At 50.7% G+C, this 27,828-nt stretch overlaps 1 protein-coding gene and 1 long non-coding RNA gene across 11 annotated transcripts in view; one reads left to right on the top strand and one right to left on the bottom strand.

Annotated features, from left to right (window-relative positions):
* Positions 1–234: 234 nt before the first annotated feature.
* LOC127492304 (uncharacterized) lies at positions 235–25,216 on the bottom strand. 2 transcript variants are annotated; one of them, XR_016214110.1, is made up of 4 exons: positions 25,078–25,216; positions 9,956–10,058; positions 4,843–5,422; positions 622–3,358 (listed from the first exon to the last, which is right to left on the bottom strand). It is a non-coding gene; the product is annotated as an uncharacterized LOC127492304 (long non-coding RNA). The 2 variants fall into 2 exon arrangements; XR_016214109.1 differs by having other exon boundaries at positions 235–5,422.
* The window catches only part of CABLES1 (Cdk5 and Abl enzyme substrate 1), a 105,185-nt gene continuing 102,084 nt past the window's right edge, over positions 24,728–27,828 (top strand). For 7 of the 9 annotated variants that reach the window (XR_016214108.1, XM_089305275.1, XM_089305277.1 and 4 more), the window contains exon 1: positions 24,728–25,695. Coding sequence is in view for 8 of the 9 variants with exons in the window: in XM_089305275.1 (XP_089161401.1) it covers positions 24,872–25,695 (824 nt within the window). In the remaining variant the exon portion in view is untranslated. The remainder of the gene's footprint in view (positions 25,696–27,828) is intronic. The other 2 variants (XM_051851355.3, XM_051851354.3) reach the window with 2 other exon arrangements.

Here is a 27,828-nt window from a genome sequence, read left to right as displayed (position 1 = left end):
AGGTGCTCTCATAGATCCCCACGAAAGCCCTGTCCACGGAGTACTGTGACTGTGCCTCTCCCCTCTCCCTGACGGCTGGCCAATGGCTGGGAAACGCTAATCTAAACTTTGCTTTGTTTTCTATTTGTTTATTTTTTTAAAGATTTATTTATTTGAGAGGCAGAGTTACAGACAGAGGGAGAGATACAGAGTAAGATATTCTATCCGCTGGTTCACTCCCCAAATGGCACAATTGCCAGAGCTGGGCCGATCCTAAGCTGGGAGCCAGGAACCAGGAGCTTCTTCCGGGTCTCCCACATGGGTGCAGGGGCCCAGGCACTTGGGACATCTTCTACTGCTTTCCCAGGCCATTAGAAGGAAGCTGGATGGGAAGGGGAGTAGCTGGGACTTGAACTAGTGCCTGTATGGGATGCCATATGGGCCATCTTCCACTGCTTTCCCAGGCCATAGCAGAGAGGTGGATGAGAAGTGGAGCAGCTGGGACTCGAGCCGGCACCCATATGGGATTCCAGCGCTGCGGGCTGAGGCTTAGCCTCTACACCACAGTGCCAGTCCCTGTTTTTGGAAACTCTTATCTGCATTAAAACCACAACTACAGTCTCTTTACTATTTCATATCCACCTTTTATTATAAAAATAACAAATGCTCATTGTAAATACTTGAAAAATAATGAAAAGCATAATAATTAAATTAAAAACCTCACAACCCCAATATCCAACAATAATTTCTGTTAACATTTTAAGGTATATATTACATATGTGTATATAAAACTGCTTTCTGATCATACTTACTTACAGTTTTATAACCTAATTTTCACTATATTATTTTCAGACATTAAAATTTTTCCCTTATTTATTTATTTTTATTTGAATAGGTGAGGGAGAGAGAGAGAGAGAGAGAGCAGAATGATCTTCCATTTGCTGGCTCATTCCCTGAACGCCTGCAAAGGCCAAGGCTGGGGCAGACCACAGCCAAGAGCCAGGAACTCCATCTGGGTCCTTCACATGGATGGCAGGGCCCAGCTACCTGAGCCCTCACCTGTGCCTCCCAGGGTGTGCATTAGCAGGAAGCCAGAAGGGAGAGCAGAGCCAGGACTTGAACCTAGGCTCTCCAACATAGGAGGCAGCCATCCCAAGTGGAGTCTGAACAGCTGTGCCAAGGTCTGCCCCTCAAAATTTTCATTTTAATCATCTCCAACTATTCCATTATATGTCTTTAAAACAACACTGTAGTTTATCATTTTCTCTTTGTTAGACATTTAGGAAGCCCATTGCTACATATGCCTTGGCGAGCTAATATTTTGCAAAAGGAAGTAACATCATCCTGAAAGAAGCTGGCATCTCGTCTTCTCAACCTCTGGTTCTTTCTTCACTGTCTTCAGTCTCACATTCCCTTCCTCTGAAGGCTTTTCCTTTGTTTTATGAATGAACCAGAGTGAGGAAGAAGCTGCAGGAGCTCGGACCACAGGATTGGCAGTGGATGATTTGTTCTATGTAAGTTGCAGGTCTCTGCTACACAATAATTCTTAAGAATAATTTTTAAAGATTTATTTATTAGTTTGAAAGTCTGAGTTACACAGAGAGAGAAGGAGAGGCAGAGAGAGAGGTTTTCCATCCGCTGGTTCACCCCCCCCCCACCCCAGATGGCCACAATGACTGGAAGGAGCCAGAAGCTTCTTCCAGGTCTCCCACATGGGTGCAGGGACCTAAGCACTTGGGTCATTTTCTGCTGCTTTCCCAGGCCATAGCAGAGAGCTGGATTGGAAAAGGAGCAGCCGGGACTCGAACAGGTGCCCATAAGGAATGCTGGCACTCCAGGCAGTGGCTTTACCTGCTACACCACAGCACCGGCCCCCAAGAATAATATTTTGAGATGCTTAGTATGTTAGCCAGGGTTCGCTGGATCTACAGAGAGAAAGCAGAGGGAGGGTCTCCCAGCAGAATATGCTCGTGTGATCACAGAGGAGGGTGGGCTGTGTGCAAGCTGCAGATGCTGGAATGCTGGTCCTGTGGCTCCACCCAAGCCCCAAAGCCTCAGAACCTGGGACGTCACTGGTGTAACTCAGTGCAAGGTCAAGGGTGGGGGTCACTGGCCTAAGTCTGGAGAGCCTGGAGTTCAGATGTCCAAAGGCAGGAGAAGAAGGCTGTCCCAGCTCTGGGAGAGAGACAGAATTTGCCTTTCCTTCACCTTCTTGTTCTGCTTGGACGCCATCCCTCCAAAATGAGTGTGGAGCGTGCATGCAGGCTCATCCGGGAACATCCTCACAGCCAGCAGAAGCGCTCCAGCTGCTCTCCAGGCATTCCATAGCCAGTCAAGCTGCCACCTAAAACAAACCGTCCCGCCCGGAAATCCCTGGGATGTGAGCGATGAGGCATGAACGCACCCCCAGAGAAAGCTCTGATGAGCTGCCTGTCTGGGCTTGTCTGTGGTGCCCATCAGCCTTTCTTGTTCCTCTCGCATTTTTCTAGTAAACATCAACGGTTTGGAGAGGGCTTTGCCTAGAGTACTCTCCGTGGCATTAAAAGCTGCCTTGTCAAACACCTTTATGCTGTTGCTATATTTGTACTCTCATATATAAGAAAATAATAACAAAACATTAGAAATTGTTCTGAGGATTAAATGAGATGATGCAGACAGAATTCAACCCAATGACTTGCTCACCCAGAGGTGCCATGTGCTGTTTGTATCAACATCATGTCTTTATTGAATAGGATTTGGTAGCTTACAAAGAGCTTCCACATACACTTTTCAGCTCCCACAACCACTTGTCTCCATGTGTTTATAGACCACAACTCACAACCGTGATCTGTTGGCTCCCTGGTAGCCGTTTAAGTGGTCTTGCTGGGGGTGTGCCAGTAAAGATGCCATTTGGAATGCCGGCATCCACCATCACAGTGCCTGTGTTTGAGTCTCAGCTGTTCCGAGCTCCACTTTCCAGCTAACAGAGACTCGGGAAGCAGCAGGTGATGATCCTAGTAGTTGTGTCCCTGCCACCCACATGAGAGGCCTGGACTGAGTTGCTGGGTACCCACTTCCACCTGGCCCAGCCCCAGATGTTGCCAGCATTTGGGGAGTGAATCAGTGGATAGGAGCTCTCTGTCACTCTCTCTGCCTTTCAAGTAAATTAAATAAATGAATAATTTAAAACTGGTCATGCTGGACAGGATGACTAAGACCTTGACGAAAGCAGAGAGAATGAGAAGCCAGGCCGAGCAAACTGTAGGTTCTCTTCTGGCAGAGACCTGCACTCCAGACTGCCTCGCTGCAGAACTGTGAGGTTTTAGGCAGGTTGCTAGAATCACTCTGGTGTGGTCCACATCAATAACGATGGTACAGGAACGCTGCTACAGCTCCTAATCTGGGGGTAATGTTACAAGCACAAGGAAGATCAAACAGTCAGACTTGTGGAAATTGAAAAGTATGCTCACAAGGCTTTTCTGCACAGTGGATCACCCACTACTTGAATATAAAGATCTCATTCCTTTGGAGAGCTTGCTTTGAGCATTTAACGTCTACCTCCTTCCACTGTAGCTGCTTGCATCTCAGGTACCCAGGAAATTGTCCAGGCTTTTGCCAGCACAGGTCTAGGCTCTTTTTGAACACCCAACCAAAGGTAAGGAGTTGAAGGGGAGAAAAAAAAAAAAGTGGAGGAGGGCTATGACTCAGTGAGAGAACTGGCTCAAAAGTTTCATTCCAGGTCAAGGTCACAACGCTTAGGATAAACTGAAGAGCTCAGAGGCCTCACAGTTAATGGTACACACTTACAAGTGCTCCAGGTTAAGCTTAGTGTTTACACGGTTCATCAATTTGCCTTCAAAAAGCTGCCCATAAGTCAACAGGGTAAGTGAAGACCCAGATGAGCATCCTGGCTCCTGGCCTGGCCAAGCTCTGGCCATTGCAACCATCTGGCGAGTGAACCAGCAGGTGGAAGATATTCTCATTCTCCCAACCCTGCCCCCAACCCCCGCCTTCCTCTATCTCTCCTCTTCCTCCTCCTCTTTCTCCCTCTCTATGTAACTCTGCTTTTCTTTCTTTCTTCTTTTTTTCTTTTTCTTCCTCTCTCTCTCTTTCTTTCTTTCCTTCTTTCTTTCGACAGGCAGAGTTAGACAGTGAGAGAGAGAGAGACAGAGAGAAAGGTCTTACTTCCGTTGGTTCGGTTCACCCCCCAAATGGCCGCTATGGCAGGCGCACTGAGCTGATCCAAAGCCAGGAGCCAGGTGCTTCTCCTGGTCTCCCATGGGGTGCAGGGCCCAAGCACTTGGGCCATCCTCCACTGCACTCCCTGGCCACAGCAGAGAGCTGGCCTGGAAGAGGGGCAACTTGGACAGAATCCGGTGCCCCGACCGGGACTAGAACCCAGGGTGCCAGCACCGCAGGCAGAGGATTAGCCAAGTGAGCCATGGCGCCGGCTGTAACTCTGCTTTTCAAATAAGCAAAATAAATCTTAAAAACAAAAAAGATTAGTTTACTTATTTGAAAGGGAAAGTCAGAGGGGAAAGACATCTTCCACCCATTGGTTCACTCCTCAAATGGCATCAACAGCCAGGCCTGGGCCAGGCTGAAGCCAGGAGCCCAGAACCTCATGTGGGTCTCCCAAGTGAATGCAGGAAAAGCCACTGCTCACTGCTTTTCCAGGCACATGAATAGGGAGCTGGGTCAGAGGTGGAGCAGCCGGGACGCAGAACGGCTCTCTGATATGGGATGTGGGCATTGCAAGCAGCAGCTTAACCCACTGCACTGTAACACTGGCCCCATTTTTTCAAAATACTTTTATGGATAAAACTGAACATCAGTCTCTTTGCTTTCAGTAAGTGCTAGCTTGAGAATGATCATGCCTAGTACCTTCACAGAGGGACACCCTTTTCCAAATCAACAGGACAGGCAGGGAACAGAACAGGAGGGCTGCTGGAGAGCTTTCCAGGAAACACCAGAAGCAGAAGCAGGAGTGATACGCAGATGGTGTTAAGCTGCATTGCACTCCGCCAAACGGGAGATGTGGCTCCCGGCTGCCCACTGCAGATCAGCAGACGATCACAGACGCAGCACAGAGTAGTGACGAGACGTGCATCCTCCAGACAGCGGCCACGCATCTCCCTCTGCCGAATCCGCGCATCTGCACATCCTTGACCTATCTGAGCATTTGTCTGTTCTCAGAAGACAGTGGCAGCCAAGAAGGTGGCTACAACAAGGGTTCCCGTCTAGCAAATCAGGAGGAATGTGCTAAGGAAGGCTGCAGTTCCGGAGAATTAAACAAGGGTTTCACCTCAGTCCTTTTTGGCTTAAAAAAGCCAAGAAGTATCAAGAAGTTTATCCAAAAGGTTCATGATCATCTCTGAGTTGGTGACTGTTGAAACTACCAGATGACAGATCCATGGGGGTTCCTTGTACTATTCTTCATTTGTATGTGTGTTTGGCACTTCTCCTATTATAAGACAAAATAAAATAAGCATATGACTCATTCCAAGGCAAAATACAACAAACTCCACAAGGAAGAATGACTTAAAGATATGACAAACTTTCAAAAAAAAGTCTATTGATAGAACCACAAACAATAATGGGAAGGGTGTGTGCACATTTTGGGGTGCAAGGTGGAGAGGCAGCATCCAAAATAGTGACTCAGTTGGGTGTGCTCTGCCTTCCCCACGGGCCATCTGGGAATCTGTGAGGACAGTTTTTGCCAGCTGTACTCACTGCTGGCTATGCTGGTTCTCAGGGAGCAGAGGGAGGCCGGGGTGCTAAACATCCTTTAATCTAACGACAGAATTGGGGGCTGGTGCTGCGGTGCATCGGATAAAGCCAACATCTGTAGTGCCAGCATCTCACATGGACGCTGGTTCGAGCTGTGGTTGATCTACCTCTGATCCAGCTCCCTGCTAATGCACTTGGGAAAGCAGTGGAAGATGGCCCAAGTGCTTGGGCCCCTGTACCCACATGAGATACCTGGAAAAACCTCCTGGCTTTGGCCTGGCACAGTGCCAGCCATTGCGGCCATTTGGGGAGTGAACCAGCGGATGGAAGATCTCTCTCTCTCCCTGTAATTCTGCCTCTCAAATAAATAAATAAATCTTTAAAAAACAATAAAGACATAGAACTTCCCCTCCCAGTACCACTAATGCCCCCTACTGAACAGCACCGAAGAGAGGAAAGCAAAGCACAGAAGTAGCTGCCCGGGGAGCTCTTCTTTGAATCTGATCATCAGGGCACACAGTCCAGGCCTGGGAAGAACCCACGACGGAGGGTGAATCACAAAGCCCTTCATGGAACTGAGAGAAGTGAGTCAGAAAAGCCCAAGCCTGAACGACTGGAGGAGTGTCAGGATTCAAGAGTCAACACATGGCCGGCGCTGAGGTTCAATAGGCTAATCCTCCGCCTGCAGCGCCGGCACTCTGGGTTCTAGTCCCAGTCGGGATGCTGGATTCTGTCCCGGTTGCCCCTCTTCCAGTCCAGCTCTCTGCTATGGCCCGGGAGCGCAGTGGAGGATGGTATAAGTCCTTGGGTCCTGCACCCACATGGGAGACCAGGATAAGCACCTGGCTCCTGCCTTCGGATCAGCGCGGTGCGCCGGCTGCAGCAGCCATTGGAGGGTGAACCAACGGAAAAGGAAGACCTTTCTCCCTGTCTCTCTCACTGTTCACTCTGCCTGACAAAAAAAAAGTCAACACAATGCTGATATACAATCAGAATAGGGTGTTTGCAAGTCTGAGAAAGAGGGGAGAATTTCCTAGAATCTAGAAGCAGTTGCACAAAGTTAAAGCAGAATTAGAGAGAAAAATGAGAAGATGGTATAAGTAGTGAGAAAGCAGCACTGGAACTCATGCCCAGACTCCGAGCAGGGCTCAGACCACTCAACCCTGCAGCACTCAGCCTGAGCTTCAGACTCTGGGAACAATCCTTTCTCCACTCAGGAAAATGTTAATAAACCACAGGCCAGCAGCTCCGTCACAGAGGGGCACATCTGGCCTTCCCCTCGGGCCTCTCTTACTATTGATCAGGTTGGGGGAAGCAAGACACACTGCAATGGCAATTGCAAAGATGCCAAGAGACACCAGAAGACCAAGTCCCGAGTGAGTTGCACAATCTAAGTCAAAACCATAAGAAGAGCTGTGGCTTAGAGAGGGCAGTGAGTGCTTTGTGAATCAGAGGGAGTGAGTACTCACCTTACAAGAGGAGCAGGTTTTGAGCAACCCTAGCACAAGAGAGGGTGCACTTGTTGAAGGTACAGGAGTGGGAGGGAGGGAAGCAAATGCGCACAGGCCTCATCCTTTGTGTCCTGACTTTGCACTTCAATTTTAACCAACCCTCCTAGTTGACAAGTGCTCGGACTCTGGCTTGTCTCATTCAGCCCTGGGCTCTCCCCTTCTGTAGTTTTCCTGCTTCTCAGTCACTGCTGCCCAGGTCCTTGGGTTTCTCTGTACTCCAGCCTCAGTTCCCCACCCAGCTCTATTGGCAGAGTGCCACCTGTGCGTTGGTCTGATACACATAAATGTCACTGGCCACCTCCAGGCAGCGAGCCCAGACGTGCACAAGAGAGGGAGAGAGAGTGAGCCTGCTTCACAGGGAGGAGGGGCCAAGTTCCTGGGCTTTGGGTGCCTTTGTATAATCAAATTCAAGGGAACAGCTTGTCCAAACATTTTCTCTACCTCTCCCTATGCTTTGATAAATTTCTTTTATTTATTCTTTAAAAAAAAAACTGAACATGATAGAGAAATTCACTTAAATGCACCATGAATGGTAGGCTGGAATATACTAGAATATTTACTAAAATTGTTGGCAAGTGAATCAGTAACAGATTGGTATCTGGAATAAATTTAAAAAGCATTTATCAGGTGGGGATTTGGCATAGGGGTTAAGACACTGCTTGGGATTCCTGCATCCTACATAGGAGTACCTGGGTTTGAGTCCTGGTTCCTGCTAATGAACACTGTTGGAGGAAACAGCCAGTGGTTCAAGTAGTTGATTCCATGCCACCAACTAGAGAGACCTGGATTGGGCTCCCAGTTCGTAGCTTTGGCCTGACTTAGCCTCTGCCATTCCTGACATTTGGGGAGTGAATCAGCAGATAGGAGCACTCTCTGTCTCTACAATTCAAATAAAAAATTTTTTAAAAAGCATTGATCTATCTGTTCTGCCAATAATTTTTAAACTTATTTGAGTCCTGATACAAACTATGAACAAAATAAATCTGCAGGGGCTGGTGCTATGGCATAGAGGGTAAAGCCACAGCCTGCAGTGCTGGCAATCCCATATGGGTGCCAGTTCGAGTCCCGGCTGCTCCACTTCTGATCCAGCTCCCTGCTGATGCACTTGGAAAAGCAATGGAAGATAGTTCAAGTGCTTGGGCCTCTGCACCCACGTGGGAAACCTGGAAGAAGCTCCTGGCTCCTAGCTCCTGATCAGCCCAGCTCTGGCCATATGGCCATTTGGGGAGTGAACCAGCAGATGGACGATCTCTCTCTCTCTCTCTCTCTCCGCCCCCCTCCCCCTTTGCTTCTGCCTCTGTAACACTACCTTTCAAATAAGTGGATAAATCTTTTAAAAAAATGTGGCATTCATGAATTTGTTGGGGCTAATATTCATGACAACCTGAAGTAAATCATTATGTTCCTTCTAAATGTGATTTTCATAAACTACATATTTTTATGCCTTAAGTAAATTATTGCCATTCACAGCTTAGTATTTAATGAATTTTTTTCTTCTGAAAATTAGAAACTATATTTCCTAGTAAAATTCCCAAGTAGAAACAAATTAGGATGATGGTTGACTATATTAAAAATTATTAAAATACAGTGTACATGGGTGGGGATTTGGCCTAGCAGCTAAGATACCGGTACCCTGGGAGGCAGCGGGTAATGACTTAAAACTGTTGGGTCCTTGCTACCCATGCAGGAAATCCAGATTGAGTTCCTGGCTTCTAGCTCCAACCTGGCCCAGCTCCAGCTGTTGTGGGCATTTGGGGAGTCAGTGGATAGGAACTCTCTTTGTCTATCTGTGTCTCTCTCTGTAGCTCTGCCTCTCAAACAAATAGCGATTTAAAAAGCAAAATAAAATACAGGTTACACAGATGCAGGTGAGGTAAGGCAAGTAGAACATTATGATTTTTTGTTGTTGACTGGCTTTGCCAACATTATATTGGATGCTTGGGTTTCTGCTTATCTGAAATCATATTGACACAGGCTTTCTGAGTTTTTGAAGGATATGTGTGTGTGTGTGTGTGTGTTATTGCCTTGCTTCCTGGCACATATTTCTTTTAATGAGAAAATTCTGATAAGCTGTAAAAATTTCACAACATGCACACACTTGATAACAGCATATTTTCCTTGGGAAACGCAGCTGGAGACACAACACACTTGACGTGTTCCTGTACTGCTGGTCCACATAAAAACGCTGGGAGGAGGGAATGCTGGAGAGTTTCCATGAACACAGATTTTTCTAGACAGTTTCTAGAAAGTTTTGACACATCATGTCAGTGTACTGGTAACTGAGTTTTTACAAAGACTGTTCTCAGCTCCTTATTCTGAGGTTTAAACCTTCTTCTACTCCACATTGTAAAAAAAAAAGTTATTTATTTTCATTTTATTTGAAAGATAGAGAGAGAAACAGAGACAGACAGAAAGATGTTCCATTCACAGCTTCACTCCCCAATTGCCCACAAGAGTCAGCACTGGGCCAGTTCAAAATCAGGAGCTGGGAACTCGGTCCAGGTCTCCCACATAGCTGGCAGTGACCCAAGTACTTGAGCCATCACCTGCTGCCTCCTTGGGTATGCGCTAGCAGGAAGCTAGAATTAGGAATTAGGACTCTATCCCAGGCATTGTGATATGGGATGCCAGTGTTCCAAGCACCAGACACCTGTCCCTATTCCACATTTTAATACACTCTAAATTGCTAATATCAGCATGAATTGATGGTAAGATTTTTTCTAGACACTAAACTAGAAAGAATTCTGCCCACTCACGTAGAGTTCTGGTTGGTCAGGAGACAATGAACAGCACGGCATCTTCAGCATTCACACTGCTCCAAGCACTCACTCTTGTGTCTGTTGATTGATCATCATCATGCTAAAAGCAGAACAAAGGCAAGTGTTAAAAATGAATTGTGAATTTCAGGCTTATTCAAACCCCAGGCACGTGGATTTTTCATTCATTTAAAGCAAACGTACTTCTTTCTAAAACTTTATCTCAGTTTCTGAAAAGTATTTAGCTATGGATAGAGGATATGTTGTCAACTTACCTTTGCATGATTGATTCTAAGATACACAAATTATAAATACGTTTTAAGTGTATATAGTGAGGGCAAGCATTTGGCCTAGTGGTTCAAATTCCACTTGGGTTGCTCGCGTACCCTGTCAGAGTGCCTGGGTTTGAGTCCTGGTTATGCTTCTGATTCCAGCTTCCTGCGAATGTGCACCCTGGGAGGCAGTAGGTGATGGTTCAATGGTTGGGTCCCTACCACCACGTGGGAGATCTGGACTGAATTCCTAGTTCCCAGTTTGAGCTTGGTCTAGCCCTACTTGCTGTGGGCATGTAGGGAGTGAACCAGTGAGGAGATGTTTTTAAATGTGCTGACTTTAGTGAGGTCCCATTTGGAGTCAGCAAGTTCTGAATGCCATTGATGGGCTCCGCACAGATGCTTCTGGAACATTTGTGTGTGCTCATTTCTGAGGTTTCCAGAGAGTGATCCCCTCCGCTTCACACCCCACAGGGTCCATGGCCAATGACATGTGGTTTTCCCTTAACTTTCTTCAGGCTTGGAATCTGGTAGCCTCCAAGCAGGCCAGGTCACAGACACTCGAGCCTGGTGGTGTCCTGGTGCCAGTAGCCACACCTGCAAGCACCAGGTCCCAGTGGTACACAGAGTTTTGCCCTTATGGAGGTGATAGCTGGGGCTGAGAATGGAGCCAAGGAGAGGCTTCTAGATGTTTCTATTGTTTCATCCTAGGGCAAGTTTTTGTGTGTGTGTGGCTGGCGGGGGGTGGGGTTCGGGGGAGAAAGATCTCTGTTCACTCTCCAAATGTCATGGGGGCTGGGCCGAGCTAAAGTCTAAAGCCAGAAGCTCAAAGGGACCCAACTACATGAACCCTCACGGCTGCCTGCCATGGTCTGTACTGACAGGAGGCTGGGGTTATGAACAGTCAACTATAAACCTAGGTAGGAGCTGTCACGTGGGACTCCAGTGTCTTAGCTGTTAGGCCAAAAACCCGCCCCCGTGAGCAAGCAAGCTCTTAAAGGAAAATGGTTTGAAGCAACCTGTCAAACAAAACAACTTGCTTATATAACTGAATTATCTGTAAAAATGCTAAAGGGACATTGAATAACCCACCCTGCTCTCTCGCCCTCTATGTCTCTCTCTGTCTCTCTCTCTCTCTTAGTCCACATGCCTGACAGCTGCCCCTTACTTAAGAGCTAAGGAATTATCCAGTCCTGCCAGCTTAGAGACGATGTCACGAGGCAACAGTCGCTTCCGGACGCAGATTCCCCTTGACTTCAGAGGCTCCTCCAGGAATGAGTGCTGAGCATTGCTGTACATCCTGGAGAATTTCCTGACGTCAGAGAGTCCAGAGGTAACGATATTTTCACCTCCAAGAAACTAAGTATCAGAAGTCTCCTGAAAGGCAGGTCCCATGCAACATTCCAAAATCATTTATGAATCCCCTGCTGTCATGGGTGAAATAAACAGTCTGTGGTTTAGAGCTGGAAATTCTATCATTTTTATAGCTGTCTTGCTGAAATGGTTTCTGCCCTCCACAGAGAATTATAAAGAACGAGATCCTTGCTGTTCTTTTAATGTTGTTTTTGTTCACGTAAATGATGCCCTATTACACCTACTAATGCTTAACTACCAAGTTAAAAACAACTACATAGCAATTTGGAGCACTCCAGAGTGCCCTCACAGTTTCGTGGTTTTATGCAATTCGTGGATTGTATACAAGAAGACAGCCTGCAGCACGCAGCAAGCAATGTGTAATTAGACACACTTCCCAAGGAAATTACGGTGACAAGTGAGGGCTTGAGGATTTCCGTGGGAGCCCGGAGCTGCAGATATCCATTATAGGCGCTGGCCAGGCGCAGCTGCTCTGCTGAAAGCCACGTGGCATCGTTGGGCAGCTGGGTGCAGGCGTGGACAGCCCAGAGCCGCCCGGAGCCAGCAACGTGTCTATGGCAACGCACGCTCCAGCGTTAAACGTTCCAGGCCTAAAAGGAAACAGCGTAGGTCTTGCTTTTGTTCTTTTTCTCTTGCTGCCAGTTTCAGGGTGTGCACCAGCGGCGAGTCCCCTCCAGGTCTAACATCTCCCAGCTGTTAATCACTACCTGGGTTAAGTGCTCTCGGCTTCTCCTCCAGCTAGTCCTTAATTGCTACACCAGGAAGCACTTTCCAATCATATGATTGTTTAATCAAAACAGAAGAAAATGAGCTGTTGTTGCTGTCAACACCCATGATCACCTCTCCCTCCGGGCCCAAGGGGGCTAGTGGAGGTTGCACATTGAAGGAGCGCCTTCTCTGGGGGTCAGAGGAGAAGAGCAAAGGGAAGGCGCACAGAGCTCCCTGGGGAACTGGCTCAGTGGGGGATGGATGGGAGGGGCTCAGTGGGGATGGGTGGAGGCCCTCGCACAGGCAGGAAGACCCAGGGGGACGCCCACTGTCCGAGCTCCCTCGGCCATCCCTGGTCTGTGCCTAACCTTGTTCCCTTGCTCCTGAGTGCTCCAAATGGGTCTGGGAGGTGGGTGAGGGGAAGACAGTGTCCCTGAGCAGGGACCGCATGCAGCCTGCGTGCACACTATCACACAGTGCTGCCCGAGTCCCAGCACTGTGTCAGGCAGCGTGGGCCCCAAGACTTCAGCTCAGATCTGCAGCGACTCCAGTAATGTCCCAGCGAGGATTGCTGTTTCCTAGAGGAAGAGATTGGGAAGTAGAGCGGCGAACTTGGCCAAGATCCACAAGCCTGGTCAACAAAAGAGCTGAACCTTGATTTCTAGTCTTCCATTAGTACTTGATCTCTCTTTAAATTTATATATGTAATTTTAATGACGTAAAATGTATCATTTTAGCTGTTTTTAAAGTGCATAGTTCAGCAGCATTGAGCGTGTTCACACCATGGCACAACCAGCACCGCCATCCATCCACAGGGCTCGCTCTACCTCCTGACAGCTGAAACTGTGTCCTTGATCACCAACTCCCCAGGCAGCCGGCCTGGCCCCTCAGGCCCCGGCAACCAGCAGTCTGCTTCCTGTTCCTATGCCTTTGACAACCACAGGTCTCTCACAGAAGTGGCTCGTTTGCCACTTGTCCTTTTGTGACTGCTTTATTCTACTTTGCAAGAGGTCCTCAAGGTCCAACCACTGCGTGGCATGTGACTGACACCCCATCCCCCTCCCCCACCTTCTTGAGGCTCTGTTGTACGCCCTTGTATGTGGACACCACATTTTGTTTGTGCATTCATCCATGCAGGGGCATTTGGGCTGCTTCCACGGTTTAGCTGCTGTAACGGTGCTGCTATGCTTAGCTCTGCAGGTCAGCAGAATTCCACGTGGCCCGTCAGCCCACTGACCAGGCGCCACCTCGCTGGCAGGAAGGGGTTGCCCGAGGCCTCAGACCTCAAACAGGCTGGGCCCCTTGGGGCCCCCGGCTCCATGCTGGCTCATCAGAGCAGCAATTCAGGCCTTCGGTTCCAGGCTGTTTCCTTGGGCCCTGGGTTCTGGAGAAAGCCAAGCCCTTCACATTCAAACCTCTCAAGCTGGCCTGTCCTGCCCATGTCCACACGTGGTCTGCAGCCTGCCCCAGGCCGCCCAGCATTGCCTGTCAGCCCCTGCAGGAATGGGAGCAAGGCTAACACATGCCTAGGGGGGTCTCTCCCCAAGGGGTGCCATGTGCATGAGTTGTCATCATGGTTGGGGTGCTCTACTGGCATTGAATGCGTGAGGCCAGAGACTCAAGGCGACCTGTGACATGTGAAGCAGTCGCCCACGACAGAGTTGTCCTGCATCCTGAACCCCTTTCAAACGTCCCATTAAATGAGCATCTGGGAGGGAGCAGCGCAGGGCTTGAGTCCTCACGAGGGGTGCCCACGTCCCATGCTGTAGTGCCCAGGTTCCAGTCCCAGCTCCTCCCCCCCTGACCCAGCTTCCTGCTAATGTGCACCCCGGGAGGCAGAAGATGATGGCTCAGGGACTGGAGTCCCTGCAACCCACCTGAGAGACTCAGTTTCAGGCTCCTCAGTCCAGGCTGTTGCAGGCATTTGGGGACTGACCAGCAGACAAAGGATGCATCTCCCCCCCTCCCTCGCTCTCTCTGCCATTCAAATAAAATAAATTTGTTTTTTAAAAAAGTATATATGTAAAATAAAATGGGTCTGCTAAGTTCTTTTTTTTACATACTTTTTAAAATTTGAAAGTCAGAGTTACAGAGAAAAAGAGAGGGAGAGGCAGACAGAGAGATCTTCCATCTGCTGCTTCACTCTTCAAATGGCTGCAACAGCCGGAGCTGAGCCAGACTGAAATTAGGAGCCAGGAGCTTCTTGCAGGTCTCCCATGTGGGATGCAGGGGCCCAAGCATTTGGGCCATCCTCTGCTGCTTTCCCAGGTACACTAGCAAGAGCTGCCAAGACACGAACCAATGCCATATGGGATGCGGGCATCACAGGTGGTAACTTAGCCCACTACACCACAACACCAATCCCTGGTCTCCTAACTTCTGAAGAACTCAGTATCCTGGGCCTTCCTAGGATCCTTTCCCTCCATTCTCCTGCCCAGAGGTAAGGTGTTCTCTCCCCTTGAATGTCTGCTTTGTTCCTGCCCTGTCCTACAGGTGAGGGATCCCTTCTTTCAGCTCAGCTTGAGTGCACCTGTTAGTGACTTCCCCCAAACTTCCAGGCAGCCTCTGCCACTCCCTCAGGCAGGACTCCAGGATTCTTGGTATGCTCATGCTCAATAATTCCATTATTATTTTTTCTTTTTGATTACCTACTGTGTACTAGGCTAACAATTTAAAGATGAATAAGACAGGGTCCTCGGCCTCAAGGAATCCAGGCACAGTGTGTGTGGAGGGGAAGACAATGATCACCAGGCAGTGCAGCACATGCAAAGGTGGGGAGGGTCATGGGGTACGGGAGACAAGGAGCCACAGACTCTGCCTGGGAAGCAGTGACTTGACCTCCAAGCTTATTGCCCACACTTGTTTTTTCAATGCAAATGAGCCCATAAAACACTACTCCACAGCCTGCTGTTCTCACGTGCATCTTGGAGGTCTTTGCTATAAGACAGACAGACCAGCTATTGCACACACTTAGCAGCTGCACACGATTTCATGAATGGATGTGTTAGAGTCTGCTAACAGCCCTGGAACGGCCTTCCCTCATGGTTTCCTGTTACAAAACATCATCACAGCAAATAACAAGGCCACTTCAAAACGTCTGTGGAACAGTGCAATTAAAGTAGGAGTAGGTTCCATGCAAGGCAATTTTGAAAACACACACAGTCTCTTTGTAATATACATTATGCATGTGTTATGAAAATAATTTTTACATCAAATTTTTTGTGCAGCAAAATAAGCTCATAGCTTTAATTCCATTTTCCATGAACCTTTTGCAACAGTCTCATACAAACCTAAAGCAGTCTTCACTCATACGCATGCTAGTGTATCTGTCGACCGAATGCTTAGAAGTGGGTCACAAGACACACTACGTGGCCCGGTCACTTCTGAGACATTCCAATCTATCTATTAGCGTGTTTCCTTCTCCCTGAGCCAATACACAACAGCCAGGGTGTGTTCTCAGACTTTCTCACCTCTGCAAATCTGATGGTGGAAAGTTGTATCTCACAAGAGTTTTTATTTGCTTGTCCGTATTACCAGAGGTTGAGGATCTCTTCTTGTGTTTAAGAGCCCCTTGTTCTTCCAATTCATTTGCTCATTTCTCTTCTGTGCTATTGGCCTTTTTCTTAAAAACCAATATTTAGGATTTCTTTAATATTAAGGAAAGGTATCCTTTGTGATATGCATTGCGAATATTTCCCTCTTGCATATTTGTCTTTTAATTTAAAACATTGTGTTTTATTTATTTTCATTTTATTTTAAAAGCAGAGAGACAGAGGAAAAGGTATTTCTTTTGCTAGCTTACTCCCCAAATGCCTACACCAACCAGGCTGGGTCAACCTGAAGCCGGGAGCCAGGGACTCAATCCAGGTTTCCCACTACACTGCTGGGACCCAAGTACATGAGCCATCATCTGCTGCCTCCCAGGGTGCACACTGACAGGAAGGTAGATCCAGAGCAGATCTGGGACTGGAATTCAGGCACTCTGAGATGAGATGTGGGTATCCCAAGTGACATCTTTACCGCTGCACTAAATGTCCATCCCTGGTTTTATTTTTTATTTTCATTTACTTGAAAAGCACAGCAAGAGAAGGAGAAAAACATCGAACCCCATCTGGGTCTCCCATGTGGGTGGCAGGGCACTAGGCTCTTGGGCCATCATCTGCTGCCTCCCAGGATATATGAGCAAGAAGCGGGATGGGAAGTGGAGCAGCTGGAACTTGAACTGGCGCTCTGATACGGGGTGCGCTTGTTGCGAAGGCATCGTAAGCTGCTGCAGCACAGCACCCACGCCCTCCCCTCATTTTGCTTTTCTCCATGTAGTCATCTGTGATTTTTGTTTTGGTAGCTGAACTCACTTTTGTTTTTAAAGCTTCTGGTTGTAAGTCATCCTTAGGATGCTGGTTTGAGTCCCAGCTGCTCCACTTCTGATCCAGCTCCCCCTTAATGTACCTGGGAAGGCAGTGGAAGATGGTTCAATTACTTGGGCTCCTGCTACCCATGTGGGAGACCCCAAAGAAGCTCCTGGCTCCTGGCTTCAGATCAGTGTAGCTCTGGCCATTGCAGCCATCTGGGGAGTGGACCAGCAGATGAAAGACCTCTCTCTCTCTCTTTCTCCCTCTCTTTCTGTAACTGATTTTCAAAGTAAATAAATGCATCTCTTAAAAAGAAAACAAGATTGCACCCCCAGCTGAGGTGGTTATAACATATGTTTACAGGCCCGAGTGCTTTGGTCCCTGCCACCCACATGGGAGACCTGAATTGAGTTCCTGGTTCCTGGCTTCAGCCTGGCCCCACCTCTGCTATTGCAGGCATTTGAGAATTGAACCAATGGATGGAAGACTTTGTTCTCTGTCTCTTTTTACCTTTATAATAAAATGTAAATACATGATTTTTTTAAAAATTAATACTAAAGCATTCTCTCAATTCCTTTCATCAGAAGTTTATTGGACTCTGACTTTATGCCAGACACTGAGGTTTCAGGGGTGAGCAAAACCAACTGCGAGTACTGTTCTATCAATAACTTCTTTCCTTAGCACTTCTCGATAACATCTTCATGGTTCTACTTTGTGCACTTAAATTTTTCTTCCATCGAGAATTTAATGTGGTACAAATTGTTGGGACTGACTCCCTGCCCCAAGCTGGCAACTGTCCCAACACCACTGAATCAAGAATCTATCTTTACTGATTTGATATATCAATTTTGTCACATGCCCAATTCTCATAGTTCATTCATTTTTTAAAAGATATATTTATTTATTTGAAACAGTTAGAAAGATTTATTTATTTGAAACAGAATTTATAAATAAATTTATAAATAAATATTTATTTATTTGAAACAGAAAGAGAAAGGAGGGGGGGAGAAGAAAGCGAGAGATCTTCCATCCACTGGCTCACTCCCCAGCTGGGCCAGGTCGGAGCCAGGAGCTTCATCTGGGTCTCCTATGTCAGTGACAGGGGCCTAAGCACTTGGGCCATCCTGCACTGCTTCTGAGGCCATTAGCAGGGAACTGGATCCAAAGAGGAATAGCTGGGATGCGTGAACCGGTGCCCCATCGGGTGCCGGCGTCACAGGCGGGTGCATTACCCGCTACACCACAAGGCTGGCCCCATAGCTCCTTCATTTGTAATCTAAAAAGATGAATTCAAAGAGATGTCCCATGCAGAGTCCCACCTACAGATCCCTCAGACTGTGGGTATATTCTGCTCCATCTTTAGGGGCAGTTGGTGGGGAGTCGGAGTATTACCCACACTTGTTCATCCTCATGAGGATGAATACAAAGGTAACACAACAAAGAACATGCAGTGGTTTGCTTAAAAATGCCAATATCCTACCCGTCGTGCTGTGGAATGACAGGTGGCGTTCTGGGCGTGACCACCCCCCCTTTAGGAAGATGAATGGGCATCTCACGGAAGTTTCTGGGATGTGTGATCCTGAGGGTTTTGATTCCAGGTTTCTTCCAGGGCAGTGCGACAGCAAAGGTAGCCATCTGGCCTCTGCCCTCAGTTCCTGGCTCAGAGAGCCTTAGGAGCACCTGTTTTCCTAACAGTGGGTCTTTGATCCGGGAAGTCATTTCCTGGGTGAGAAGACTCTTTGGTCCTAAGGCCACTCTTGCTGCACTCCTGGATGACTTCAGGACAGCAGCTGGCCACCAGAACGGCCAACCCATGATCAGGAGATTGGGACTTTCAGCCCTATCATCCCTGACAGGAGAGGAGCTGGAGACTGAGTGAATAATTATGTGATGGAGCTTCCCCTAACAGACAGAGCTGGGACAGCTTCCAGGTTGGCGACCACATCCATGTTGCCACAGATGATGAGGAAGGAGACTTCTGGGCTCAGCTCGGACCCTTCCAGACCTTGCCCTGGGATCCTCTTCACCTGTGTCTTATTCTTTTTTTTTAAGATTTATTTACTCATCTGAGAGGCAGATTTATAGAAGGAGAGAGGGAGAGACAGAGAGAGAGAAGTCTTCCATCCCCTGGTTCACTCCCCAAATGGCAGCAACAGCCAGAGCTGAGCTAATCCAAAGCCAGGAGCCAGGAGCTTCTTCCAGGCCTCCCATGTGGGTGCAGGGGCCCAAGCACTTGGACCATCTTCCACTGCTTTTCTAGGCCATTAGCAGGGAGCTGGATTGGAAGTGGAGCAGCCAGGACACCATATGGGATGTCTGTGTCACAGACAGAGGGTTACCCTTCTATGCCACAGTTTATCTATGACAAACCAGTACACGTAAGGGAGCATTTCCCCGAGTTGCTTGAGTGATCTTAGTAGATTATCAAACCTAAGGAGAGGCTCATGGGCCCTGATTCATAGCCAAGTTGGACAGGAGTGTGGGTGAATGGCATTCGACACTCCAGGTCAATGGTCTCAGAATTGCACTGAGCTGTAGGACACCCAGTCAGCGTCCAGGGCGTTGGAGATTTGGCAGGTGTGGGAAAATCCCATCACATATTGGTGTCCTCAGTGTTCCATGCAAATGGAGAAACCAGAGTTTTCCCCGTTCAGGCTACGAAACAAAACGTCTGCTGCTCACTCACCGAGCAGTCTACTCCCCGGGGCTCTGCAGGATGACCACAGCCACCGCTTGCAAGCAGCCTCTGTGTGCTAGACACCTGCTAGGTGTTATACACATGCCTTGATTCTCACCTGCGTAACAACCAAGCAAGGTCAATAGGATTTGCTGTGGCTTAGGGACATAGAAATTGAGACCCAGAGGTCACAGAGTGAGTGACAGATTGGAACTTCAACCCAAGCTGCGCAGGCCCCTCCCAGGAGAGTGGCGCCTTCTGAAAGCCCATCCCTCCTCCACCCCAGTTGGCAGGGCTGAGGCCAAGGGGGAATCTCAAAGCGAGGAAGTGTGAAGAACAAGTGTATCTGCACCAGGGTCTCTGGAAAGCCCTCCAACAAGACTGTGGAGATGATTCCCTGGAACACTGACACGCGGTTTCAGAGTGACAAGGCACCTGCACCCATCCTGGGCCTGAGCCATTGTCCTCAGCCTTTTCTGCCTGCCCTCATCCTAAGCAGGAGCAACGTCACTCTTCCTCTCAATGTCCCTCTTCCTCTCTCCTCCAGGCAGTGGCTGGGGTCCAGAGACAAGACCCATCTGAGCCAATGGTGGAACACTGTCAGGGGCTGCTGGTGTCAATCACTGAGGGCAGGGTGGGCCCTCAGGCAGCAGCAGGAGACCTGGAGGTCAGAACCATGGCTGGAAGAAGCAGGAAGCCCAGGACCACGTGGCACTTCATTCTGTGTAGGGAGAAGGCAGTGTCCTGGAGGGGCTGCTCTGGGTCAGGGGTCACAGTAGCTTCTACTCGGGAAAGCATGCAGGGGGCAGCTGTGCCCTGTGCACACAGCTGTTTTAGAAACACACTTATGCTATGATGCTGAAAATACAAGTGCTAACGTGTCTCCCACCTCCGTCAGCTCCAGGGCTCCAGGACAGGCTCACATGGTGTGCTCCTTTGGTACCTGCAGAGCCTAACCCTCATCCGGCACGGGGTTGGCATTTATGAAGCACGGACACGAGGCTGATGGGGCGGTCACATTCGCTGAGCTGCTCAACAGGGCTGCCAGTGACTCACTGGGTTTCTTTCACCCAATATTCCTGAACTTCTAGTGAAGTCTTGAACAGCATATCTGATTTCACATGTTCTGGGGACACTGAGGTATCCACGCCAAACTGTGGAAGGGAAATGACGACATCCCCCCGCCAGCCGTGCTCTCCCAGAGCAGCAGAAGTGATCTGAAATCCCCATGGGGAGGTGGAGTTCCAGGGGATGTGTCAGGGCACGGAGGGCCACCCCTTGGAGTGCCCCCGTCCTGGTCTCAGCAGCTCTCACTCTGAATTCAGGAAAGCAGCAGGTGCTCTGGGGCGCTGAGCCTGTGGTCCGGTGTGCGTTCCCTCAGCAGGCGGCAGCCTGCACGTCGCGGGAACACGTGGGAAGCTACTCTGATGTGACCTGGAGCCGACAGCTGACATTTCTGGCAGTCCCGTCTCCCAGGCAGGACCGGTGAAAACTACAAAACCCTGGAGCTTAAAACACCCTGGCCTTTTGTAGGTGTGTCTTCTGTACTTTGTATTTTTCTAACAGTCACCCGATGAATGCCATATATGCTGCTAGTGACATACCTTGTATTATAGGTGACCCTCGAGACTCGGCGAGGTAAAATATTGCTAAATCTACCTTTACAGAGGAGGCTATTGAGGCAAAAAGCTCATAACTTGCCCAAGCTGGAGACTTCAGGAGGTTGCACACTCCTAAGAGCCTAAGCTGGTGTTAGAGTCCTGGTTTATCTGAGTTTAAAGCCTCATTTCAAACTTCCATTATTGTTTTTTCCCAATTTTGAGATGACTGTTTTTTTTTTCTCTTTTAAAATTTATCTGAAAGGTAGAGTGAAAGAGAAAGAAATCTTCCACCCGCTGGCCCCATGAATTTCATCGCAAGTTCTAGTCCTCTCTGCCTGCCACACAACAGCAATGTGTAGGCAAAACTTCCCTTGAAGGGTCCTGTTCCTCAGCTGCTTGATCTCCCAGGCCTGCTCGGATCCTGGCTGCTGCCTAATACCCCCTCCCACAGCAAGCTCTCTGGCACACCTGCTGACACACTGCTTTGTCCACACGAAACCAATCTGCTTTGCATCTTCACATAGATGCTTCCCTGAGTTTTTGTTCTCTTCCACCTCAGCTGTCAAGGGCACAATGGCTAAAGGCCACACTTTTTATCCCTTTGTCACAATATGTCACTGCTCACATAGAAGTTGCTCAATAATACTTGGTCAATGGATAAAAATGGCTAAAAAATAAATGAACTTGGAATGATTCAAGGACTAAGTGGATCGCAATGGCTAAATAACAACTGACACTTAAAATATGTATTTATTATTTCAGAGGAGACTGAGATAGATAGGGTAGAGAGAGGGAGAGGGAGAGGGTGAGGGAGAGAGGAGGGGAGAGGGAAGGAGGGAGGGAGAGAGAGAGGAGAGAGAGAGAGTGCTTCCATCTGCTGGTTCAGTCCCCAGATGCATGCAATGGCTGGAGCTGGACCAGGAGCTGGGAACTCAATCCAGAGCTCCCACGTGGATGGCAGAAGTCAAGTTACTTGAAGTGTCGCCCAGGGTCCACATTAGCAGTTAAGAGTCTGGAGCTGTGGCCAGGAATCCAACCCAGGCTCTCCCATATGGGACACAGGTAAATGCCTGCCCCAACTAACATTTTTTAAAGTACTGTATGGTGTATAAGATGATCCTTGTGCAGCCCTCACTTCTGCCTCACAACCCACAAAGGAAACTGGGCTGTGGGAGCCTACGGGACTTGCTCTCGAAGCCCAGATCCTCTTACCCCAAAGCCTGTAATACTTCCTTTAGAGCTGACTCTCAAATACAGACTAAAGCCTGCCCTCGCCCATAAAACAGGCTCACCAGCAGAGGGCGCAAGAGCATGCATGGGTGCCCCGCCTTGCCTGGTTAAGTGATGAAAAATCAAATAATGCCCCCACTGTCACCAACACAGCGTGATCACTGTGGCTGGCACCCAGTAGGTGAACAATAAATCCTATCTTTCAAGAGTCTCACCAGGGGATCATGGAAGCAGCTGAGGCTCAACAGACATTGATTCCTGTAGGATGCTTGCAAAGTTATATCGAATGGGCAAAGAAACGGATGTTGGTGAAAGAAATTGTACTAGCCAGCCAGAGCAGGGGGAAGCAGATTGGAATCGCCTCTTGGGATGGGGAGCCTTGGAAACCCGAGATGACATTTGCCCCAGCAACTGTTTTAACCAAGGAAAACACTATTGAATGGTAGCAAGACTTAGAAAAATAAAGGCCATAGGCATTGCCATCTTTATAACAACAAAATGGAGACAAGCTTATTAAATGCACAGGTTTAATAGCTTAGACTCCCCATCCAATTGAACACTAGGATGTCATTAAATGATGCTACAGAACGTTCCAAATGGAAGATGATCACAACTCAGCAGGCAAAAATCACAGGATACCAACAGCCCCATTTAGCTTTTGTTTAAAAATATACACAAGACAGAAAGCAACATTTTAAGTTATTTCCCTGGGAGATGAGATTGTTAGTGTTGCTTTTTTTTTCTTCTCTTTTTGGCTCCTCTGCTTATTTCATGTTCTGTAATTCACATTTACATTTTTGTAATTAAATAGTTTTTTTCTTTCACCAGAGTCAGAGTTGGAGTCTTTCCTTTCACACAATCAGCCAGCACCACCAGGCCAGCAGTCATGAAAATTATGTCCATGGTAAGAAAGCAGCCTACAGGTTTCCAGGTAGTTTGTTAAAGAAAGTAATTACTACCCTGATGACGTTCCCCAGAGCTAGTTATTAAGCTCCGACTTAGCTGCTGTGAGGCTGTTGTAAAGAGCCATCAGGCTCCACTTTTTCAAAAGGCCTAAAAATGGCACAAAATAAAGCACGAACAATTGTCCACGCAAAGGGCCGCCTGCCCAGTGTGTCCTGAGCGGCTGTAACCTGAAACGCAGGTACCTCGCGCTCCAGGCTGGAGCCACATCTCCAGCCCCGGTGCCTTCGCCCTCCGCCCGCCCTCCGTTTCTCAGTTTACTTTCCTGCTCTTGAAAGGGAGTGGAATTTCAACGCAGTCACTCGTTTGCTCCAGGGCTAAATTTAAACCTTTAATTAAATGAACTTGTTTTCTCCCTCCGAAAAGTGTAGCAAGGTTGCATTGCTTCTCCCCAGGAAAAGTGTAGCAAGGTTTCTTTGGCATCACAGGGCTTAATTCAGTGTGACAAGTTTCTTACTGCATTGGGTAAGTTATTTAGGCCACTAGGGAAACACCAGGGGTGCTCAGCCTGCTCCCGGGGGAGCCCTCCCCACCCCCACCCTAGCCCCCTGCTTCTTGGGGTGGGGCTGCGACTCTCCCCACACAGATTCGAGCTGCAGGCAACCCTGTTAGGGTTTTTTATAGAAAGATTGTTTATGAAAAAAATGGCATCGTCACTGTCTGTGTTGGTCCGGGAGAAAAGGCGTTGGTATGCCACAAAATTGTGCAGGTGATAAAGCAGAAAGGGCGTGAGGCTGTATTAACCTCGCGGGGTCTCCGCGGGAGTAGAGGTAAAACTGACCTTGGCTGTTGCTGAGAGGGAGAGGAAGAGTGACAGCACCACACGAGAGGATTGTGTCAACCGCTTCAGCCGCGTGGTGTTCACGCGTGGGGTCTCCCACGCAGCCCCAAGGAGTGCGAATGAATGAAATGCAAGCTTAGGGCAGCGACAGCTTGGAGGAGGGGCCGTCCACGCAGGAGCTGCGGACCCATCCGAGCAACCAGGAGTAAGGACCTATTTGTCCGCCCCGGCCCCACCTCCCACCTCCCACCCCCAGCAACGCGGGGTCCAGGTTACTCGCTCGAGGTCCAAATCTCAACGCACGACTGGGCCCACGACTGCCCCAGGCGCACACCCCCACGCCCTGACAGCGAGGATTCGGCGCGCACCCCCAGGTCCCAGGGCCAGCGTGCGGAGCACACGTGCTCGCCTCCAGCACCCGACTCCCGCCGGCCCCGGGCGCCTGCAACTCTCGCAGAAGCAGCAGCAGCTCGGCCGGTCGGGACAGGCCGACAGGTCCCCGCCCCGCCACGCGCTCAGCTCGCCTTCTCCTCCTCTTCCTCTTCTCCAGCCCCGTCGCCTCCCGCGCCTGCCTCCGCCTGCGGCTTTGTTTTCTTCCCAGGTTTCTTTCCCCACACGTGATCCGGTGTTATTGCAACGAGCGCTTCGGAGCACGGGCGCTGGGCGCACGCACCTATAAATACGGACACCCGGCCGCGGACCCCGCGACCCACCGGCCGGGGGAGCGGCGAGCAGGCGGGCGGCCAGCGAGGCGCGCGTGGAGCGGGCCGCGGCGCCCCCTGCCCGAGCACCGGGGCCAGCATGGCCCGCCCGCGGGGGGGCCGGGCCGCCGTGCACGCCGCCCGCGCCCCGCGCCCTGCCCAGCCCGGGTCGCCGCCGCTCGCGCCCGCCGCTTAGCACTGAGCGCCGCTCGCTTCTCGCGGCCGGCCTCGCGGAAATACCACCGCAGACGGACACAATGGCGGCGGCGGCCGCCAGCACGGCCGCTTGCAGCGGCAGCGGCAGCGCCGGCACCGACGCCGCGGGCTCCGGCGGCGGATTGCAGCCGCAGCTGCAGCCGCAGCCTCAGCCCCAGCCCGCGGCCGCAGAGCCGCCGCCGCCCGAGCCCCCCCGGAAGCCGCGCGTGGACCCGCGGCGGCGCCAGGCTGCGCTCTCCTTCCTCACCAACATCTCTCTGGACGGACGGCCGCCGCTGCAGGACGAGGGGTGGCGCGGCGGCGACGAGGGCGGCGCGGCCAAGCCGGGCGCCGGCAGCGCCTGCGGCGCGAGGACTCGGCTCAGCCTGCTGGTGGCGGCGGCCGAGCGAGGCGGCTGCGGCGCCCTCCCAGCGCCGGGCACTGCCGCTGGCCCCTGCTCCCTGCAGCCTTCGCTGCTGCCGCCCCTGGCCACGGGCGGCCACGCCACCGTGCCCGGCCCTGGCGCGGCGCGGGGACTCGCGAGCGCCCTGGGCGCGGGCCGCGCGTCGGGGGAGCTGTCGCAGCTGCCGCGGCCCGCGCCTCTCACCGCCTGTGCTTCGCCGCAGCCTCCCGACGGGCCCGGGGACCCCGGGCAGGAGGAGCTGGAGGAGGACGATGCCTTTACCGGCGTGCAGGTGCCTGCGGCAGCCTTTTTGGGCGCCGGGACCCCCGGAAGTGCGAGCGGCAGTCGGGGTCGCCTCAACTCGTTCACTCAGGGAATCCTGCCCATGGCCTTCTCCAGGCAGACCTCACAAACCTATTGCTCCCTGGAGCAGCCCGGCCAGGGCAGCAGCACCAGCGCTTTGGAGCAGCTGCAGAGGTCCCGGTGAGTGTCCCGGACGCGACGCGCTTCCAGCCTCCCTGCCTCCCCTGGACTGTGGGACTAGGGTCGCGCCCACCTTTCCACGCCCGGCTGGGCCCTGAGCTCCTGGCCCCAATCCCAAGCCACTAGGACACGGGAAAGAAGGGGGAGGGGAACCTCCAGGGAGTGCGTGGTCACACGTGCGTGTCCACGCCTGGCACCCTTAGGGCAGGAGCTCACGAAGATGCGGCCCCCAAACCTCCCAGGACAAGGAGGAGCTCACGAAACTTCCTGAGACCCGGCTCGCGCTCCCCACGCGGCCCGGCGCGGAGCGGGGCAGTGGGTGGGGCCGGTGGCCCAGTGGCCGAGCGCCGCGCGTGTGAGCCCAAACTTGCAGCGGACGCGCCTGAGTCGCTCCCGCCTGCCCGGCCCCGGGGAGTTTGGCTTTTGCTCTTTGCCTTTCTGAGAAGTGGAAAGCCTTCCTTCTAAACCCTTGACCCAGGCCCAGGCCCAGGGTGGATGGCAGACAGGGAGGAAATCGGACCTTGAGAATTGATTGATTGATTGATTGATTGCGGCCCAAGAGGAATTTGGTTGAATCGGTTGAAAGCTGGTTGTGCTTGCTGGTTTGTTATCGGAAGGTGTTAGGTGTCTCAGCGAAAGCATGGAATGTTAGGAAGCAGCTGGAGCTTGCTGGCTGCATTCCCAGGGCTGGGGGACTGGGGGCAGCCCGTAGGGACAGCTGGGCTCCCTGGGAGTGTCTGAGGCCTGCTGAGAAGTTAGTCACCGTTCAGACTCCACCTTGTTTCAGTGGTTTGCACCTCCTGCGGCCTCAGTTTCCCCATGGCGGGAGAGGCGCGTTCTGCAGGTGTGGAAATGGGTGGGGCCAGTCTCAGGTGCAGCCTGTGTCCTGGAATGCTCAGCGGATAGCTCAGGTCTGAGTAAACTCAACTTCCTCCCCGAAGAGTGAGCTCAGCTGGTGCAGAAGTTTGCTTAGTCCATGAAATCCTAACAGGGCTCTGCATGTAGTGTTGCAGTTCCAGCACCCAGGGGTGGGCAGGCAGGGCTGGGGCGGGGAGAGTGCATAAGGGAGGCAGCCTGTGACTGCGCAGCTGAAGTAGTTCACAGGGCACCTGTGGCGGTCCCATGCTGACATGCCTTGTCAGGGCTTGTAAGACTGCATGGGCGGGTCAGCCCTCGGCAGGGAGATCCCGCCCTTCGGGGTGAGCGGCACACACTTGGCAGTTTCTAAGGCAGCTCCTAACCACTCCAGAGTTTGATCGGAAGCCTGGCAGCCTAGCGGGTCATCACGGGAGTTAGGATAAACATACGCGTCGTTCCAAGCCCTTGCGCGGGGCTGCCCTGTATCCTCCCGGCAGACAGATGTGTCCCTGTGCTGAAAGCTGTGACTTGGGAGGCCTTGTCCTCTTTGTCCAGCACACCCATGTCCCTGCATATGGAGCATTCCCGAGCCAAGCCGGAACTTACTCTCTCATCCCATAAACGGGACCCTGTAGGGGCTTTAACCCATCACTCCCACCCCAGCACACGCACCGAGATGAGAGGGGAAGAGTTGCATTCCTCTATTTCTAAATAATCCATCACGGACAGTTCGATAGGCATTTATGTTTTAAGATTACAGCTACCCACAGACACATCCAATGTGACGTAGAGAAGGGGAAAATAAGGTACAGCTGCTTTAAGAAGGACCCTCTGAGACTGTATTGGCTGTGGAGTGCCAATGAACGTGGCCTTGCTTCCTGCACTGTGATGCTTTCAAGAACGTTGTCCCTGGTTTTAGGATCACTCACTCACCTGCCCAGACCAAGTGTGGTTTAGAGCACAAACCGCTGGAGTCAGGCTGGGGCCGGCCCTCCTGGGTTCCCTGTGTCTTTCTGATATGCCTCCCTTTAGGGAACTCTGCTAGCCAGTGAGGTTCCATCTGCTGCGGCTTCATGTGCTCCTGGCATGTGGATTTTCAGTTATACTTTCCCTAGAGTCCTTGCTTGCTATTTAAGGAATTCCATAGGCCCTCGTGGCACTAAGGTACAGGCTCCAGTGGTGGACCTTTGACTTGGCGGTTAAGATGTCTCTGGGTTCAGGCTCAGCTCTGCTCCTGAGCCCAGCTTCCTGCTAATGAGCGTCTGGGAAGGCAGC

Source organism: Oryctolagus cuniculus, chromosome 10, assembly GCF_051225735.1.
Source record: "Oryctolagus cuniculus isolate XC-2025 breed Fujian yellow rabbit chromosome 10, ASM5122573v1, whole genome shotgun sequence".
Lineage (NCBI taxonomy): Eukaryota > Metazoa > Chordata > Mammalia > Lagomorpha > Leporidae > Oryctolagus > Oryctolagus cuniculus.
Note: the sequence above shows the minus strand (reverse complement) of the source record. Positions and strands in the feature narration are given on the sequence as shown.